The 18,919-nt window shown below is 44.0% G+C and overlaps 1 protein-coding gene across 1 annotated transcript in view; it reads left to right on the top strand.

Moving 5' to 3' along the window:
- SPOCK1 (SPARC (osteonectin), cwcv and kazal like domains proteoglycan 1) overlaps window positions 1-18,919 on the top strand; it is a 517,472-nt gene that overhangs the window by 230,104 nt on the left and 268,449 nt on the right. The window contains exon 2 of the mRNA XM_030318711.1: window positions 7,678-7,723. Within this exon, the coding sequence (XP_030174571.1) occupies window positions 7,678-7,723 (46 nt within the window). The remainder of the gene's footprint in view (window positions 1-7,677; window positions 7,724-18,919) is intronic.

Below are 18,919 nucleotides of genomic sequence, written 5' to 3'. Positions count from 1 at the left end.
CACATAGCCTCATAGACCCATTCATATCCCAGAACAAAAACCACTGCAGACCATACTTTTGGGAAGCAGTCTCAGACTTGGTTTTTCTCACTGAGAAATGAACAAGACAGTTGGTCACTTCCCACAGCCTCAGATTGGATGGACAGATGGGGAGACATAGAAAGTCCTGAGGAAGCTGGAACTCTTCTGTGGTGGCTGTCATCCTTTAATTGGCTAGAGGCGCCATGACAGTCTTATATTACCTGTTTCTAAGACCTAAATTCATGTCTTTCTCAGGTTTTAGACCCCTTCAAGCTATTTTGGAGCTGTAAGGCAGGAGAATTTCTTTGCAGAAATGTAGAAGGTCTGTTACTTCTGGTCTCTGATGTCATCTCAGGATTTTTACCGAATTTCACCCTTTGGACCAGTGTCATAGGAAATTATTCACTTGCAATTCTCATAGATAGAAATCATGACTGAGTGTTGGGATTTAATCATGATTTTGCTGTCTGGTCTGCAATAACTACATGGATCACTAGAGCACACTCTGATTTTTCCCCACTTGTGTTATTCTACCCGGTAACCTAATGTTTTTCCCCATGAACTTAATGAACGATGGCACTTTTTCAAAGGTATGATGGTTGGTGACTTAACAGAAAATATCTGCATATGATCTTTGTAATGTTATGATAATATGAAAATTTGATGCAATTATCGAAAATGTTTACATTCCTTCCTCTTGTTTGATTCTTTTATTTTTTTTTCTCATTTATAATGCTTTCGTACTCAGGAAGTTGAGGTAGGTTTTTGACTTTTCAACTGTATGTAGACATAGCATCCAAATAGTTGCCAAATAAAATGTAAATTTCATTCTTAATCCTAAATCTCAGTGGTAAATATTTGTTTTAGTTCAGTGAACCAGCACCGCACACATTTATTTTTCATTGGTATATCCAGGGGATGCAATTTATCAAATGCATATAAACAGTCCATTTGCTGCTTTATCTTTTCTCATTAGTTATAGTACAAGTATGATTGTCAGTTATTATCTGTGTTTTACTGGTGTGTTATTTATTGAAAGAGCAGAGCAACTGACATTGTTATTTTCTAAATCATTTTGTCTAGGGCCTGCAGGACTTTATACCAAATGTCAAACCAATTTATCAAAGAATCGCTCTATTCAGGAAGAAAGTGATTTAGAGTGTCTGTATAAACATATACCCACCTGTATTTACACGCATCCCAGTAACGGTTATGGGACTTTCACAGGAACACAAAGATGTTAAAGCTGGAGCAGCTTCCTTCTATTTTACACGATTTAGGTAGGATTCATTGTGTGCTTTTGAGTGATGCCTTGGGGGAATATGCAGGTGAGTCTGATCTTCCTTCCCTGCCCCGAGGTAGGCTAGGCTCAGGTATGTGGCAGTGATACGTTCACATGGAAATGCATTCATGCACACAGCTCCCACTTGCTGGCAAACAGGGTTCTCATGAGTGGGGGGTCTGTGGAGGGAAGCTTGGTGGGGCCTCAGGTCACTGAAACAAGCTGGGCCACTTAGCTGAGCCACTTCATTCAGAAGGATTCCTCCCTGGTGGGGCTGTTTGCCAGGAATGGGCGGGACAGGCCTGCTGGAGTTCTCTGTCGCTTGCCCAGAGAGAGAACTGGACAGAGATAAGGTGCTGGTATGGGAAGCCAGCTCCTTTCCCAGTAAATAAATGGAATGTTTTGTACCACCCAGTAGATGAGGTAGTAGAAATTGCCCTTGCGTGCCAGTTAAAATTGCGGTCAAATGTCTAATTATACAGCCGAGGCACTATATGATGTCATCTGGGAATCTCACCTTTCCAGTGACTTCTGGTACGTTTTAGAGACATTCTTTCCACCTGCCGACCAGCCCTTCCTCCTAACGTTCCCAGTCAAGTGGTGTGAAAATTAACAGAACTGGGGTGCACTGAATCTTTTGGTGAGCGGTTTGCTTACAGTCCCTTAATCTCTTTGTCAAGCTTTTGGGTTCAGTAAATGGGGATCTACCCCATCCGGGATCTGCAAACCCCACTTTAGTCTGCCTGACCTTGCAGGGGAGTGCTTCTTCTCCCCTTTGCATTTACCCGCAGCGGGTCCACAGATGACGCCACAGAGGCTGTCTGCCCTCCCTTCACCTTCCTTCCTTCTGTTTGAATCCCTGTTGCTCACTCCTGGTTGAGACTGGGGAGGCTCCCATTTATTTGCAAGGCTGATGATTTGTATTATCTCAGGTAATCTTTAGACGAAACTGCGGAGTGCAAACAACTGGGCTAAAATATGTATGAGGGAGAAGTGATGTGTTCCACGTGAGTTAAGTGTCTTGGATCTGTACTACCTGGAGCTTTAAGGTAGATAATAAATGACATCACCACGTTTGTAAGTGAAACTAAGGCAAGTTGGGTTTCATAAGTGGTTTCCATTTTGTCCTGCCACCTCATCTCTGCCTCAGAGTCTGGGTCGACATTGTGTGGAGCTGAAATGAGCACTCCTGGAAAGGGAAATCCTTGGGGAATATTTGAGCTAAATTGCACCCGCCATCTTGGGGCTCTGGGACAGTGAAAGAGAAATTCAGGTTCCCATTCAGAATGGGATGGAACCATAGCTTTTCCAATTTGTTACGATCATCCATGATGAAGAGACTTGAATCACTCAAATTATAGCAGGAATATTTTTTGCATCATTTCGTGCTAGGGAGGCTTAACGATTTTATGGGAAGATGAGTTACAGAGCAGAATAATTGTATAATAATTGTATAATAGTATACAATATGTGTTGTATACGTATACACTTTAAATAGACTTCCTTTCCCGTGCATGTTTATCAAAACAGAGTATCTCTAAAGTAGTTGAAAACCCAGAGTTAAATTCCTTTGCAGCAACCCCTGAGTGCCAGTAATTTTACAGGATCCTTTTCTTTTTCTTTTTTTATATGTATATGAAATTTATTGACAAATTGGTTTCCATACAACACCCAGTGCTCATCCCAAAAGGTGCCCTCCTCAATACCCATCACCCACCCTCCCCTCCCTCCCACCCCCCATCAACCCTCAGTTTGTTCTCAGTTTTTAACAGTCTCTTATGCTTTGGCTCTCTCCCACTCTAACCTCTTTTTTTTTTTTTTTTCCTTCCCCTCCCCCATGGGTTCCTGTTAAGTTTCTCAGGATCCACATAAGAGTGAAACCATATGGTATCTGTCTTTCTCTGTATGGCTTATTTCACTTAGCATTACACTCTCCAGTTCCATCCACGTTGCTACAAAAGGCCATATTTCATTTTTTCTCATTGCCACGTAGTATTCCATTGTGTATATATACCACAATTTCTTTATACAGGATCCTTTTCTATGTTAGGAGGATATTTACTGAGATAAATGGAGAAATAGTTGTCTTTGCCCCCTGCATTGATCAGCTGCAGAGGATTAAAATAAGTGGGACTGTAATCTTTGCCAGTCTTTGATTCTTTCTTTAACAAGAGCACCACTGCCTTCTTTCTCATCCTACACAGGTAATGATGTGTCCTTTCTTTTTATTTTTATTCATTAAAATTTTTTTTAATGTTTATTCATTTTTTGGAGAGAGAGAGACAGAGAGAGAGCCCGTGAGAGAGCATGAATGGGTGAGGGGCAGAGAGAGAGAGGGAGACACAGAATCTGAAGCAGGCTCCAGCCTCTGAGCTGTCAGCACGGAGCCCAGCGCAGAGCTTGAACTCACGGACCATGAGATCATGCCCTGAGCTGAAGTCGGACGCTTAACCCGACTGAGCCACCCAGGTGCCCCTCTTTTTTTTTTTTTTTTTTTTAACTTTATTCATTTTGAGGGCGAGAGTGAGAGTGGGGGAGGGGCAGAGAGAGGGAGTGAGAAACCCAAGCAGGCTCAGCACTGTCAGTGCAGAGCCCGACGCGGGGCCCAAACTCAGCAACTGTGAGACCAGGAGGCCAGCTGAAATCAAGAGCCCGGTGCATAACCCATTGAGCCACCCAGGTGCCCCATGATGTGTCACTTTGTTACTGTGATTGTTACGCTAACTTTTGATTCTGGCTTCCTGTAACTTTATCCTCCTGCCTTGAGACAGGATTTTGGATGAAAGTGTGAACGTGCTCAAGTTTGAGACTCTGTTTAAATAGATAGGTTCTTCTAGATGTTAACAGAACCTAAAAAGTTGGGTAAGTTGCATTTAAGCAATGCTACAATAAAGTGGAATCAGCCTTCCCTCATATGGTTAGAATTTAGAGGAAGCCTGTTCTCTGCCCTGTCTAGCAGGGGCCTGACATTACGCTGTGTAGTAGAGCCCATAAAATATACACATGTGGTAACACTGCCGGCCTTCATTCCTTAGCCTGCGTAATACACTAATAGGCGTTGCTGAATTTAGTAAGTGACTATATTTAGATATGCATCTTTCTATCTAGGTTTATGTTTTAAAAATGAACTGTTGCTGGGGTCCTTGCAAGTCATTTTGAAAAGCCTCCTCATTAGATGATAAAATGACCAGTTAAGAGGCCAACTCAGACACGCTCGCCTCCCCTGGCAAGTTTGATCTGACACATCCCGTGTGCCTTTCCCCCACCGTCTGAATTTGACCAGGTCACAACCTTCTTGGGCCGGAAGGAAGATGCCAGGCAGGGGCTCTTAAAGTCCTGCCCTGGGCTGATATCTGGAAGAGACTCTGGGGTCCGTGCAGCAGGAACACTCTTTAATTCACTGCGGCATTGGGGTTTTGTGGGGACACGCATGGTTCCCAGGGTGGGAATTGTAACTCTGAGAAAACTGGCAGAACTGCCCACGGCACCGGAAGTCATGGGTCTATTTTAGGACAGTGTAAAGAGGATATAGCTGTATTAATTTAGATAGAAAATAAAAGACAAGCTGGGGTGGTTTCTCTTCCCCACCCCCCGTCTCCAGTCTTGAGCCCGGGAGAAATGGCCAGCCCTCGTGCTGATAGTGTTGGTTCAGTGCCACAGACAGTTGTCCTTCTGATAAGTGGGATTCAGGGATGAGCACGTTCTCAGGAGGTGCAGCTCTAGAAGGGGCCGTCTTTTGTCTGTGGCTTTTTCCACTTGAGTTTAGATGCTGCCTCCCTGGAAATCCTCGCAGACGTGGGGCGGATCGATGGATACCGCCCCTGCCTGCTTGGACTTGCCATGTGTGCGGGCCAGTAAGACCTGGCACATTCCGTGTGGCGGGGTGCTCTGTCCGCCCAGCATCTCATCCTCCACTTTGCTGCCTCCATGCCCCACCCCGGTGCTCCCTGACCACCCCCCAGCTGGGCTCTGGTTCTACCCTGTTTGCCATGTGTTCATGACCTTGGCCTCTGATAGGGGTTTCTTTTTGCTCTAGCCAAACAGTTACACTCATGGGTTTATCTGTTCCTGGCTCATTGGTTTTTGCCTAGGCAATGTACGTTCCTACAGCAGAGCAAAAGCAGTCAGGTGCAGGGAATCACTTTCCTTCCGTGCTTGGCCTTGCTGGGCCAGGGGCTGCCTGAAGGACTGCCTTTGCATAACGAGTGTTCACTCAAGGTGCACTTTCACATCTTGGCAGCAATTAGGCAGTATTTTTTACCTTTGCAATCAGTTGAAACTATTTGAATGCTTTTATGACTGAAAGGCTTTGTATTTAAAATGGTGATTTTCCCCCCCCTGAGAAATATGTAAAAATGGCCATTGTAGTTAACCTGGAAAAATGACAAGGTCCAGAAGCATGCTTCATTCACATGCCATCCCGGTTACAAAGGAGGTTGAAATCATTAGGGAATATTCAGCTCTTGAGACTTACTCATACCTTTCTTTGACATCAAAGGGAATGTGGCAAGTGAAATTAAAGTAAAGGAACTTGTCTTAGGCTTCAGTCCTTCCCTGTCGGACACACATCCTAAGCTTCCAAGGACTTCCATGTCTTAGAACAGTATGTTCAAGTAGAACATATTGCACGAGGATAGGGATAGGAAGCTGGGCTCTATATGTGAAGAGGGCGCTGATGAACCATGGTTGGAAGGATGGATGTTATTTTTTTCTCCAGCAGTGAGGATAGGTTCTTCCTAGATTCATTCTTCTCCTGTCCTCGTGACCAGCAGAATGTGTCAGTGACATGCTTGTATATAGAGCTGAGAGCACATTGACGACCATCCAGCTAAGAAATCGGAGGCTAAGCCCCCCCACCCCCATCCAGTCCTTAACTTGGACTCATTTAACCCGGGCTGCTGAGTTTCAAACCACATAGTTCAAAAGATTAGGATTGTATTTAAAATCATAGGTGGGGAGAGACATAGCAGAGGGCTTGTTTTAAACTTTCTCATTGATATTTCATGGTGTGGCCCTTAGGGACTTCTGAACCAAATGGGTGAGAAGGTCAGTCATGCCCTAACATTAAAGCCAGAGCAAAGTGGCCCAATTCCTTGGAGTTAAAAACAATTTAATGCTGAATCCCTAGCATCCAGAGGAACCTGTTCATGTTTATTCATGTTCTGGAAAATGGAATCACTGCCCAAGAAGCAATATGTTGTGATTTTACTCTAAATCCAGTTTCCTAAAATCTATTTAAGGGCTTAGGTGAACTCAACAAGGATCTAATAAAGCCAGGTAATTGAACGACACAGAGGCTGATAAAATTCACAGGAGATCTTGTCGGAGATAAACTGCAGCCGGAGACAGTGTGGACAATAATTTAAACTAATTGTGCACTTTGATGTAAATTAGCTTCTCCGGAAGAGAAATTGAGGCCTCTTTGTAGGCAGCTCTCTATAACTCTGCAGCATGCACAGTACCTGCCAAAAACACAGACAGCAAATAATGTTGGGTAGATTAGGTCGAGGAGGAAATGACCTGAAAAGGTGTGCAAGCCCTAAAATGATGTGGGGGTGATAAACACGCGTGAAGCCTCTTCACCTTGCAAACCGGTTGCTGGGACAGAGTGGGTATGCTGGGGGACAGTGCAGGTGGGGGAGGGGAGGATAAAGAGAGCAGGCAGCAGTTAAGAAGGAGAGGTTCTCAAAAGGGGAGAAGAGGTTCGTGTAACTATAAATAGGTGAGTGGCCTGGACCCCAGTGAATTTCCAAGGAACAAAGTGTCTCTCCTCGGCATAAATTGATATAAGCAGCATTGAGTGGATTGGCCAGTCTTTATTGTTTTGCTGCCACACATCCAGAACAAATGGTACGAAGCTAAATGTATGCCTCTGGTTAATGCTCACATTTGAACGGTCCTCTGCTTTTAACTTTTGCCAGTGTTGGAAAACTGTAACTGCACTGCAAGTTATGTGTCTCCGCATGAAGGGAATGTTGACAGTTGAAATTATCAGCTGTTACAAACACAGAGGCCTAATCATAAGTGAGGGCAGCAGGGCATCACCTGCAGCATAATTGATAGCAAATCCACCTTGCTTTTGGAAGGTGTCTCCGTTTATCTGTCAAACCGAGAAGAGCAGCGTTGTTTCCATATGAGGCTGAAATGTTTCTTACTCTTCCCAGTGTTTAATGCATATAGTTTGAAAGACAAGAATTTGAAAAGTAAATTGATATTTTTGATTTCACATAAATGTCTGTTTGGGGAAAGATTTCTAAGCCATTCATGCTTTCCTTTGTGTTTCGGGAGATAGGGAGAAAGGCAGGTTTTTGTGCAGTTATGTGAGAAGCTTTCTGAAATCTGACCTTTGTTTTCTATTTTTTTTCCTTATATAGGATGATTATTTCAGAAACTGGAATCCCAACAAGCCTTTTGACCAAGGTAAAGGATGCAATGTTTCTTGTTGTATATTCCGTGGGAAATGTGGCTTCATTTTTCCTTCCTTGCTTCCTGAGCTAGTATTCATAAAAAGGCCAGTGAGCTGTGTTATTTTACTGACTTGGGAGCCTAAAATGACTATGGTGATGGAAGGTATTTTATCAGTTTGGTTATTTGCCTGAGATTGTCTAAGACAGATTGTTAAAAATGTATTGAATTGACAACTACAGTCATTGGATTTTTTTTTTAACACAATAACAAAAGAGTAAAATGCTTATTATAATGACCTGGTGAGTTGTTGGGTTGAATCCAGTGATTTCATTCGTGGAAGAGACTGCCTGGAAATGCTGTGCAATTGACATGAGTCATGAACACTGAAACTTCCTTTGTAGAAACAGGTTAATCCCAGGAGGCTTTCAAGGGCACTGATAGTTCATTTGTTAAATCAGTTCATCGTGGTTTCTAAATGGAAGCTTCTTTCTGAGTCTGCTCAATGACCACTTGGGTGTAAGCATGGTCCTCAGGGAGCTCTTTCCACTGATAACCAGCAAGCATGAAGCCAGTCTCCTGATGGCCCTTGTAAATCATCACCACTGTCCTCCTCTGAGTTATTTAAGATACAGCAAGGACCTGCCCGTGAATCATGTCCCTGTTTCGACTGTCCCATGTGTGGCTGCTGTTGGTACAGACCCTGCTGCTGAAAATGATGCTAGGTTGTACCTGAAGTATGTATATGCAATTGATACTGAAACCTGGGGGGAAAAGTTTACCTACCATGTATCAAAGGTTCACACTTCTGATGATGAACTTCACTTCTGCGGCTTCAGTATTTGATGTGATCATGATGGCCAACCTGACAACAAGAAATCAACCAAGGCTTTGACGTGTAACATGGTAGAAGGTAAACCCTTCTACTCCCTCCTTTGAGACTTTAATGGGTTGCTCTCACCCTGGACCCTGTTTTTTTTTTATTTAAACAAAATTGGTATTAAAATTTCTACATATGCATTTCAGCTCATGCCTTCAAGTAGAACATTTTATTCATTCGTACATGCATTCATTCGTTTTCAAACATTGAACTTGCACTGTTTTCACGGGCACCAGCCAGGTTCTGGGAGTAAAACAGAAAAACGTAGGGGTGCCTGGATGGCTCAGTCGATTAAGCGCCCAGCTCTTGACTTGAGCTCGGGTCATGATCTCGTGGTTTGCGAGATGGAACCTCACATGGGGCTCTGCATTGTCAGTGCTTGGGATTCTTTCTCTCCCTCTCTCTCTCTCTGCCCCTCCTCTTCTTATGGTCTCTCTCTCTATCAAAATAAATAAACATAAAAAAAAAGCTGTAGTGTCAGCCCTGGAGGAGCTCAGAGTAGAGCATGGGCAGAAGTCAGTCACCAGTTCCAGTGGGATGTGTTAAGGGCTGTGAAGCATGTATGTGCAGGGCCAGTGTTGAATCTGTAGGTGGGGAACTTACTGTGTTGCATGTGTCTGGGGAGCAGGTGCCAAGAAAGGCTTTCCTTTGAAGATCAGTCTGAGCTTATCCATATCTTAGCAGCCTCCAAGAGCCTTACTCCTTTGCAACTTTAGTAGTGACTGAGACATCACAATAAGCCACGTTAAAGCATGCAAAGGCATTTGTAATTTAGAAATTCTCCCCTGGAAAGGGTCAGAATTTCTACACATGTCTTTCAAAAGGATATACCTTCATTTCAGAAGAACCCTCAGAAACAGAGCCGCACGATCTCTGTCTGTGCCTGACAAACGAGCCTTTCTACAAACATTCCTACCACGATTTTGCTGAGGGACGTATCTCAGCTGCCGGTGCCAGTGAACTAATTGTTTCCAGCCCAGAACCAGAAATAGGTTCTTGTCCTGTAAGGATCAGATGTTCTCTAAATAACTGCCAGATTTACTCTTCCCCAAGACTTGGAAACAAATACTAAAACTTCACCAGGAGAAGCCTTTTTCACTTTTACTAGTAGACATTGGGAAAGATAATACTTGGAAGGTGGGTATCATTTGCCGCTTGGGGATATACACGATAGTTTCCCTTGATTTGGGTGTTCAGACAGAAACTTTGAGCATCAAAAAGAGCATGGTATTTATTTATTTATTTATTTATTTATTTTTTAAAATTTTTTTTCAACGTTTTTATTTATTTTTGGGACAGAGAGAGACAGAGCATGAACGGGGGAGGGGCAGAGAGAGAGGGAGACACAGAATCGGAAACAGGCTCCAGGCTCCGAGCTGTCAGCACAGAGCCTGACGTGGGGCTCGAACTCACGGACCGCGAGATCGTGACCTGGCTGAAGTCGGACGCTTAACCGACTGCGCCACCCAGGCGCCCCAAGAGCATGGTATTTAAATCTGCTTAACCAAAAAGCCCAAAGAAGGATTTTTCTCTCCTGGGAATGAAGGCAAGCGTATCGAGCAGATTCCCAGCCCTGCTCCTTCTTTTTCTAGTTCCGTAGGCATGAAAACTGGATCTGCTGAAATAAATCCTCCTCAGATAAAACCTGATGACTTTATGGGGTATAATTGAGGACCTCAGCCGAGAAGCCCCACTTTGTAGCTCAGGTGTTGCCGCTGTGGGCTATTTACATACCAAGCCGTGGGGAGAGCCGGCAGAAATGAGGCTAGCCTTCACCTCAAATACCAGCCCCAGCAGATGTCATCAATTACATTGTGAGCTGCTCAATAAAAATGGGAGGTTACTATATCAGTGCTGACACCACTTGGTGAAATATAAACCCCAGGCACGGACGATGTAGAGCATTTCATCTTCCAGATAATAGGAGAATTGCCGAACTCCAGTGAAAGTTGTCAGCTGCGGAGAGAAGTCCTTTCCCCTCCTAAGCTGAAAAGGAGTAAGACATGGTTCACGTGGTTTTGGGGTTGGGGACAACTTGGAGTTTGTAGAAATGGAACTTGTTGGAAAACACGGCAGGGTTTCACAGGACACCTCTGCCCTGGCATTGGGGTGGATAGGGCTTCTTGATGGAGGTGGGGGTGAGGTGGGCTTCACATGTAGGGGAAAAGAAGGGAAGGAAGGTGGGTCATGAGGGATTCTGGTGGAGGGTAGTCAGAAAGGGGTGTTTGAGGCAGGTTTTGAAGGATGCTTCATACCAATCTTTGAAGTTTGAACTTTGTTTTCTTGGCAGTCGGGAGCCATAGAAAGGTTTTGAGCAGTGGAGTGACGTGATGAGGGCAGTACTGTGGAGGACTTTAGCTTGGTGACTCAACAGCTGTGATTAGGGACGCAAGGCATACCTGCTAAATGATGTCCCTCCTCCAGGACTCTTGGGTGACTCGTCCATTGCGCCTTTCATTGCCTGGGAGCTCTGGAATTTGGCCGTCGTCGTAGGCGGTCAGACTTGGCATCAACTCTGTAGCTTGATCTCTGAAAAGCCCACGTAGCTCTTGCTTCTCTTAGGTATTGGTATGAATAGCTCAGACACTCACGGTATTCAGAAAATGGTTACTTGCCTGTAATTATGCTCTCTGCCTCAGGATATTTACCGAGCTTTGAACAACAGGGCTTCATAGAGCAAGCCCTTCTCATGTAATCGACTCTAAGGCGGTTGGAAGAAAAGTGCCTCACTTGGCGGTCTCCTTCCATGAGGCTGAGAACGTCTTTAACTTGTTGTCTTAAAGCGAATCATTAATGATTCTGTCAGTGGAGTATAATAGCCATCAACCTCAGGCTTTTCTAAGAAGCATTCTTGGTGAGATGTGGGTAAAGTATTAGGTCCTTTTTTTTTTTGTTTTGTTTTCTTTTTTGGTATCATAATGATTTGATGCCACATGTCCTCACAGAAGGGACAGACAGGAGTTCAGAACTGAAGGGACCAGGTGAGACAGTGCCTTTGTGAAGTTCCCAAAGCCAGACACCCTGCAGGGAGAGTTGAGCAGGCTGTCCAGGTGGAGAGGGCAGTGGGCACATGCAGACGTTTCCTGTCTCAGATGAGCAGGGCAAGTAGAGGCCCTGGGGTAGATGTCTCCCGGAGGTCAGCTGAGGCTGTAAGTTGCTGGAGTGATTCTAGAGTTTTGGGCGGCCACTCTGCCCTCCCAAGCAGGTTCTGTAGCAGAGCCCAAAGCATAGACTTGATCTCCCCAATGGTGAGATCATGACCTGAACCCACATCCAGAATCAGACACTTAACCGACTGAGCCACCCAGGTGCCCCCTCAATTTGCCTTTAACCACATGCTTTTATTTTCATTTTCTCACTCCACACCTATCTGGTGCCCAGAGAAAGTGCTGCATTCTGTGGGATACACTTTGGTAAGTGAGGTGTGGGGACTTGAGGTTTGCAGTCAGATTCTCCAGGTTTGGAATTTGACTTTGCCAGTTCCTCGCCGAGCAATTCTGGGCAAGGTGCTTAACTTCTCTGCCTCTAAGCCTTCCAATCTGGCATGGGCACCAGGGAAAGCATTGGCAGGATTAAATGAGTTAATGTCTGGCATACAGTAAGTGCTCAATCTGTGCTGCCTTAGCAAGTAATTGATCTTTTTCATTTCCTCTTCTTCCTATTTACCTGTCTCTCCGTGTTGCTTCCTTCCTTCTCCACTCAGGTTTTACTTCTTCCTTCCTTGTGTTCCCTTCTGGGGGCCTTCAGAGTTGGGAGGCTCTGAAGCTCACAGGTTTAAACTGGAGCCAGCCTGCTTTATACTAGGTGGGTGGGTCACTGCAGTCGTGCACCCCAGATCCTTGTTATTGGGGCCGAAGAGGTTCAGGCTGTTAATGTGTTTCTTCCTTCTTGACTCCCATCCATCCTTAAACGGTTATCAGATACTCCATGTTTATACATGCTGTGTTGGATAACAGGGACCACAGTGAGAAAGGCATCTCTGGGACACTCCCAGTTATCAGTCATAAGCCATCCATCTAAGGCCTTAAATAAGCAGAGAGAGTGTTTTAGTGCTGGGAAGTGGGGGCTGGGAGCAAGAGCAGGTGTCGGTGCGGGTGGTTTGGGTGAGGGGTGCTAGTCTGGGAAACTGGGAAATCCATAAGATGGCAAGTGTTAATGTAAGTGACCCAGGTCTATCACAATTAATTAATTTAAAGTTTCTTTATTTATTTTGAGAGAGAGTGTGAGTGGGTGAGGGGCAGAGAGAGAGAGAAAGAAAGAATCCCAAGCAGGCTCCACATGCTGCCAGCACAGAGCTTGAACCCACCAACCCTGAGATCATGACCTGAGCCCAAATCAAGAGTCAGACAGCTAACTGAGCCCCCTAGGTGACTAGACACCACGTGGGTGACATTTTCTGCTATAACATGGCCTCACCGAGTCTGGGCCTATGGTGTGTGGGTCAGGATCCCTGCACTGTAACCTTTGCTAATAACAGTCACGTTCAGTGTGATAATAAAGGTGCTGTCTCAAGGATTCTCTTTCGCCTTATAGTGAGATGGCTCAGGAAGGTTATCCAAAGGGCCTGGAGGAGAAAGAGAGAGATAATTTATTGAACCACAGTGCTATGTTAAAAGAATAAAAGGTGTTGCTTTTATCGAACAGAGAGAGGATGAACAAGAAGCAAAGTGAATTCTAAAAAGTTGTTTCAAAGCTTCTTGACCGGTCTTTTTTGAAAAAGAAATTTGAAGCTTTAATCACAGTGTTTTTGCTGAATAAAGGGGTTTTTGTTGTTGTTGTTGTTGTTGCACTGGGGGGGTTGGGAAAGTAATTTATGTATATAAGCAATACCTTACTTTAGCATAGAATTCTGATGATTTGAAGAGGTCCTAAAGTGAGGGAGCATTCATTAATTTAGGTTCTTTCCTGTAGCCATGGCCCACACAGGACAGAACCCGCTGATTTATTTGGGTATGAAGTTCTCCTTGATGAGCCAAGCCTTTTTAGGACAAATGGCTGAAGGGAGATTTATCATGGAACTTTTTGAAACCAGCGAGTTCCTTTAATGTGGAATAAATGAATGTTTTAGATGGAGTGAATAGCTGTTGGTTTTAAAGATAATGTTTTTCTTCTGGAGTGAATACTAATCATTCTTCCCGAGCAGCCTGGCTGTGACTAAATCTCAGATGATGCTGGTGATCTTCAGAGCAGAATATGAACTTGTAGAAATTGATCTCCAGATAAAAATAAAGCTCACAAAGTCAGGGGCCCTTTTCACTCACGCTGTTCACTTGAATTGAAGAAAAGAATAAAACTCTTGCCCTTTGACTTCCGATCTATTATACCAAGATCCCGACAAGCTCAAATTCCGACCAAAGCCTTGAACTGTTTTGAAGCAGAAATTCTAAAACTCAAAAGGAGCGCGTCCTTCCCATGTTCCAACTGTGTTTCTGCAAGCGGAACCCTGGGGATGATTGCAGCATCCACGTTTTGTCCAAGTTTTAAAGGGTGCTCCAGGGGAGGCAAGATTGCTTATTTATAGAATGGTTCTTCAGAAGGGGATTTTTTTTTCCCCTCCAGATTAATCTGGAATTTTACATGCTGGGCTTAAAAAAAATCTGAAGTCCCCACAGTGTTCCTCCTGATGTAGAAGTTAACCTCACCCCAAAAAGACCTGCTGATTTGCATTCATACGTCCTTGAATGTTTCTCAGCATTGAAGGATCTGTTCACCTTGTCTGATGGCTTGAGCTCTGCTGGTTTTCACAGGCAGCTGGCCTGGTTTGTGGGAAGCAGCTTAATAATTTCCCCCCGGTACCCTTGTGTCTGGTCTGCTTGTTACCTTTCCCTTTCCACGTGATGTCACCATTCTGCTTTCCCCTGAGCGGCAGTTTCTCTTACCTCGCGTTAGCCCATTCCTCACCCCAGACCTTCCCGTTGGCCTCTGTCCTTTCGTTGTCTCTTCTTCTGCTGCTTGATTATGACAATGAAATAGTGTTTTTGGGGGCGCCTGGGTGGCTCAGTCAATTAAGCATCCGACTTCAGCTCAGGTCATGATCTCGCGGTCCGTGAGTTCAAGCCCCGCGTCGGGCTCTGTGCTGATAGCTCAGAGCCTGGAGCCTGCTTCCGATTCTGTGTCTCCTTCTCTCTCTGCCCCTCCCCCACTGGTGCTATGTCTCTGTCTGAAAAATAAATAAACATTAAAAAAAAGTAAAAAAACAAATAGTGTTTTTAAAATTTTTGAAGTATTGATTTTTAAATGTTCCAAGTCATTTCTGCCAGGGAAGCAACAGAAGACTATTAATCCACATTGGTGTGCCCCAGCTTTTGACTCAGCCAGTCTGCTTTGAAGTTACATCAAGTTATGAGTTAGAGCTTTCATCCCTGCCTACCTTTGCCCATTTGCTTCTTTTATTTATTTTTTTTAAATTTTATTTATGTATGTATTTTATAATATGCCCATCTGCTTATTTTAAAGAAATAAAGCATCAAGTATAAAAGCGAAATCCAATGAGGGCTCCTTCTTGGTCCCTCTTCCTAAGAAGAAGTACATCATTAATGTACTTTTCTGTCCATGCTCTTACACTTTTATGTCATATGGGCAGGTCTACAAATAAGGTGTTACATTACATGTTGCAGCGTAGAAACATTTCCTTCTCTAATCTGTGTATTTCGTTGAAAATTGTTTCTGAAGGTTTTTGGTTTGATAGTTGTAGATCTAGTTAATGGCTTTATTATTTTGTCATATGCAATAATCTTTTTATCCATCCTTCCCCCCCCCCCCATTGGCAGACATTTATGTTGACTCTATTTTGCTGTTGGTGCTGCTTTTTCTTAGCATTTCTTTATTTTTTGAAATTTTTAAATTTTTATTGTATTTTTGTTTTTTTAATAATAGAATTTATTGTCAACTTGGCTTATCCAGTGCTCATTCCAACAAGTGCCCTCCTCAATGCCCATCACCCGTTTTCCGTACACACTGACTAATTCTTCCCTGAAACCACTTGGCCTTTAGCGCATGGTAACCCAGGAAGGGGCTGAGATGAGCCATGACTTTGCCACTTTTTAAATGTGTTAAATTCAGGCAAATCACGTGGCCTTTCCTGACGTCACTTGGCCTATTTCTGAAATAAAAAGGAGGTTCCCCTTTTGTACTGCCGGTGGGAATGCAAACTGGTGTGGCCACCTGGGAAAGTAGTATGGAGGTTCCTCAAGAAGTTAAAAAGAGAACTACCCCATGACCAAGTACTTGCACTACTAGATATTTACCTAAGGGATACAAAAATGCTGACTCGAAGGGGCACATGCACCCCAGTGTTTATAGCAGCACTAGCCAAAGTATGGAAAGAGCCCAAATGTCCATTGATGGATGAATGGCTAAAGAAGATGTGGTGTATCTATGCAATGGAATACTACTCTGTGATTAAAAAGAATGAAATCTTGCCATTTGCACCAATGTGGATGGAACTAGAGTGTATTACACTAAGCGAAATAAGTCAGTCAGATAAAGCCAAATATCATATGATTTTACTCCTATGTGGAATTTAAGAAACACAACAAATGAACATACGGGAAGGAAAGGAAAAATAAGATAAAAAAAGAGAGGGAGGCAAACCTTAAGAGACTCTTAAATACAGAGAACAAACTGGGGGTTGCTAGAGGGGAGGTGGATGAGGGGATGGGCTAAATGGGTGATGGGTATTAAGGAGGGCACTTGTTGGGATGAGCTCTGGGTGTTATATGTAAGTGATGAATCACTGGGTTTTACTCACGAAACCAATATTACACTGTATGTTTACTAACTTGAATTTAAATAAATAAATTTGAAATAAAAAAAACAAAAAGGAGGTTCCCGAGGTCCTTTGTATCCACGATAGTTAAGCTCTCATGCTTTTAGGCAGCATAGCGTCTGTATATGTTTTCTTCATAACGAAAGACAAAATGAAAAATTGGAAGCCTGATGCTGTTGTTTCAAAGGTTACAGTTTAACCAATGAGGTATGAATAAGCTTCAGTAAAACCAGTGGAATTAAATGGGCCTTTAAATCATCAGAGATGGGGGCGGAGGCTCAGAGTAAAAAGCAAAAAAGGCCAAAGTGGGAGGTATTTTGTTTTCTCAGAGAGTCTTATGGGTACTGCAGGGTGTGGAGGGAAGAGCAGAGTTTAAAGGGCTCAAGTTCAAGTCTTGGCTCTCCCATTAGCTTGCTGCATACATTGGAATAACTTATTTGGCCTTCATTTTCTCCTCTGTGAAGTGGGGCTAATGATGCCCGTGCCATGGGCATTAGTGGAGACCAAGTGGCATCGTGTTGCAGAGGGCCAGGGGTTGGCAGACGGCACGTGCTCACAAACCTCAGTGAGCCAGCTCAGTGCTGTCAGATACGACTGTGTAGACCCCATTTCCTTATGGGGTGCCGATGGCTCTGTCCCTGTCATCTGCTGGCTTTGCTGGGAGCTCCCAGCACCCTGTGCCTCCCAAACCAAGCTGCGCTGGGTTGTGTTCTACCCTTTGGATGGAATGATAATCGTGAAGGGTAGGAAAATTCCCCTTGCAAAGCTAGGGCTCTGTGGCCTTCTATTACTGTGTTTAACAGGTTTCTTCAGCACGGGCAAATCCATTTTAAAGACATATTTATTACCTTTCCTCAAACTCATAAAATGTAGTGCTAGTTTTATAAAAACGAAAAAAACCCAAACAAACAAAACAATCCTTCCTGCTATTCCACCTGCTAGAGAAACAGCCCCTGAATTAATTATATTATGTTTGTTGAGTCCTAATGAAACAGATTTGGTTTGGGGAAATTCTCAATAGGGAAAAACATGTCAGCTGAATTTTAAAATCAATCAATAATGCTGTTTAAAATATCCTCATGTGAGACTGTCGAGTGGATTAGAGCATTTTCACAACTGGGAGGTGGCTGTTCGGCTCACCTGTGTCCCCACAGGCCCTATGCCTGAGACGGAGAGTTTTCTTTTGTTGAGGTTTGTAGTTGTATTATGTAAAAGTTCATTGCTGGAGACCTCTGTGATGTCCATTCTGCCCTCATCGCCATGTAGGATGAGAGGCAATGCTGTGTATGGAAAGGTCCTCGGTTCGCAGTCTCATTGATTGGGTTTGATTCCCACTTCTTGACTTTTGTAGATGTGTGTGCTGAGGCAGGTGCTGAGCTTTTCTGAGCCTGTTTCCCCCTTATCTTTACCAATAGAAATTGACACTTATCCCACCTCTGACCAGCGTGGTGTCTGTCCAACTCCTGATGTAGTACCTGACCCAGTCTTAAGATAAGGAGCATGATAAAAGCAGTAACACTTTGGTAAAAGATGCAGGACCAGTGTTTTCTTCTGGATTCTCAGAGGTGGAAGGGTCTTTGGGGGTTTTGATATGTTCGCTTACCTGATCCAGCACGTGAGCTCTAATTGTTCAGTGAACTGTTGAGTCAAGGGCATAACTGATTACCTGGTAGGTGCCGAGTTGTTTCCACACAGTAACTATGAAGACGAGTGTGATGGTGGCTTTGCTCAGGGCACTTAGAGACTGTGTAGTCAAGAGTGGGACGTATGGGCAATAAAATACCCCAAGGGATGTGTTTGAGCTGCCCTGACAGAACCTTGCACCCTGGATGCTCAGGTGAGGAGCCAGTCAGTTCTTCCTCCGTGACGGTCAGGTAAAGGATCCCAGGAAGCAACCTGGGAGCCTCTCAAGGATGAGTAGATATCTGGAGATAAGCTGGCGGGAGGTGGCCAGCATCTGATTGGTAGAAATGTGTCCTGAGAACTGAGCATTCAGTTGCTACAGAAGTAAAATTTGATAGGATTGATTCTTCTAGAAACATTTATTAATAGAGATGAAGAAAATGTAAGCCATTACTTTATCAGGCTGTTTCATTGTTTACCCATTTATCTCTGAAGATCGCTCTGGTGGGAACCTCAGAATCCCCCCAGAGCAGAGATCATGAACAGTGGGGTAACCTGTGTAGGGACAGGGGGAAGGTGGGCTTCGGGATGCGCCAGAGAGCGGCTGTGATGCTACGATAGCTGAGGGTGGTCATGAGGATCTGGGACCCATTGGTGACAGAACTTCTGATTTCTCCCATCCAAGTACTAACCAGGCCCGACCCTGCTTAGCTTCCGAGATCAGACAAGATCGGGCGCGTTCAGGGTGGTATGGCCGTAGACTGGAACTTCTGATTTCTCAAGGGGAGCAGGAGATGGAGAAGTTTTTACATGTGTATGAAGTGAAGTTCTTTAGTGTTTGCAAATCATTATTAAAAACAAACAAACAAACAAACAAACAAACAAACAAAAAAGCCCATGAGAACGTAGGTCTTTGGACTTCTTGTCTGTGGCTTCTCTC

This window comes from Lynx canadensis, chromosome A1 (genome assembly GCF_007474595.2).
Source record: "Lynx canadensis isolate LIC74 chromosome A1, mLynCan4.pri.v2, whole genome shotgun sequence".
Lineage (NCBI taxonomy): Eukaryota > Metazoa > Chordata > Mammalia > Carnivora > Felidae > Lynx > Lynx canadensis.
The sequence above is the reverse complement of the archived record's forward strand: the minus strand, read 5'-3'. Positions and strand labels throughout refer to the sequence as shown.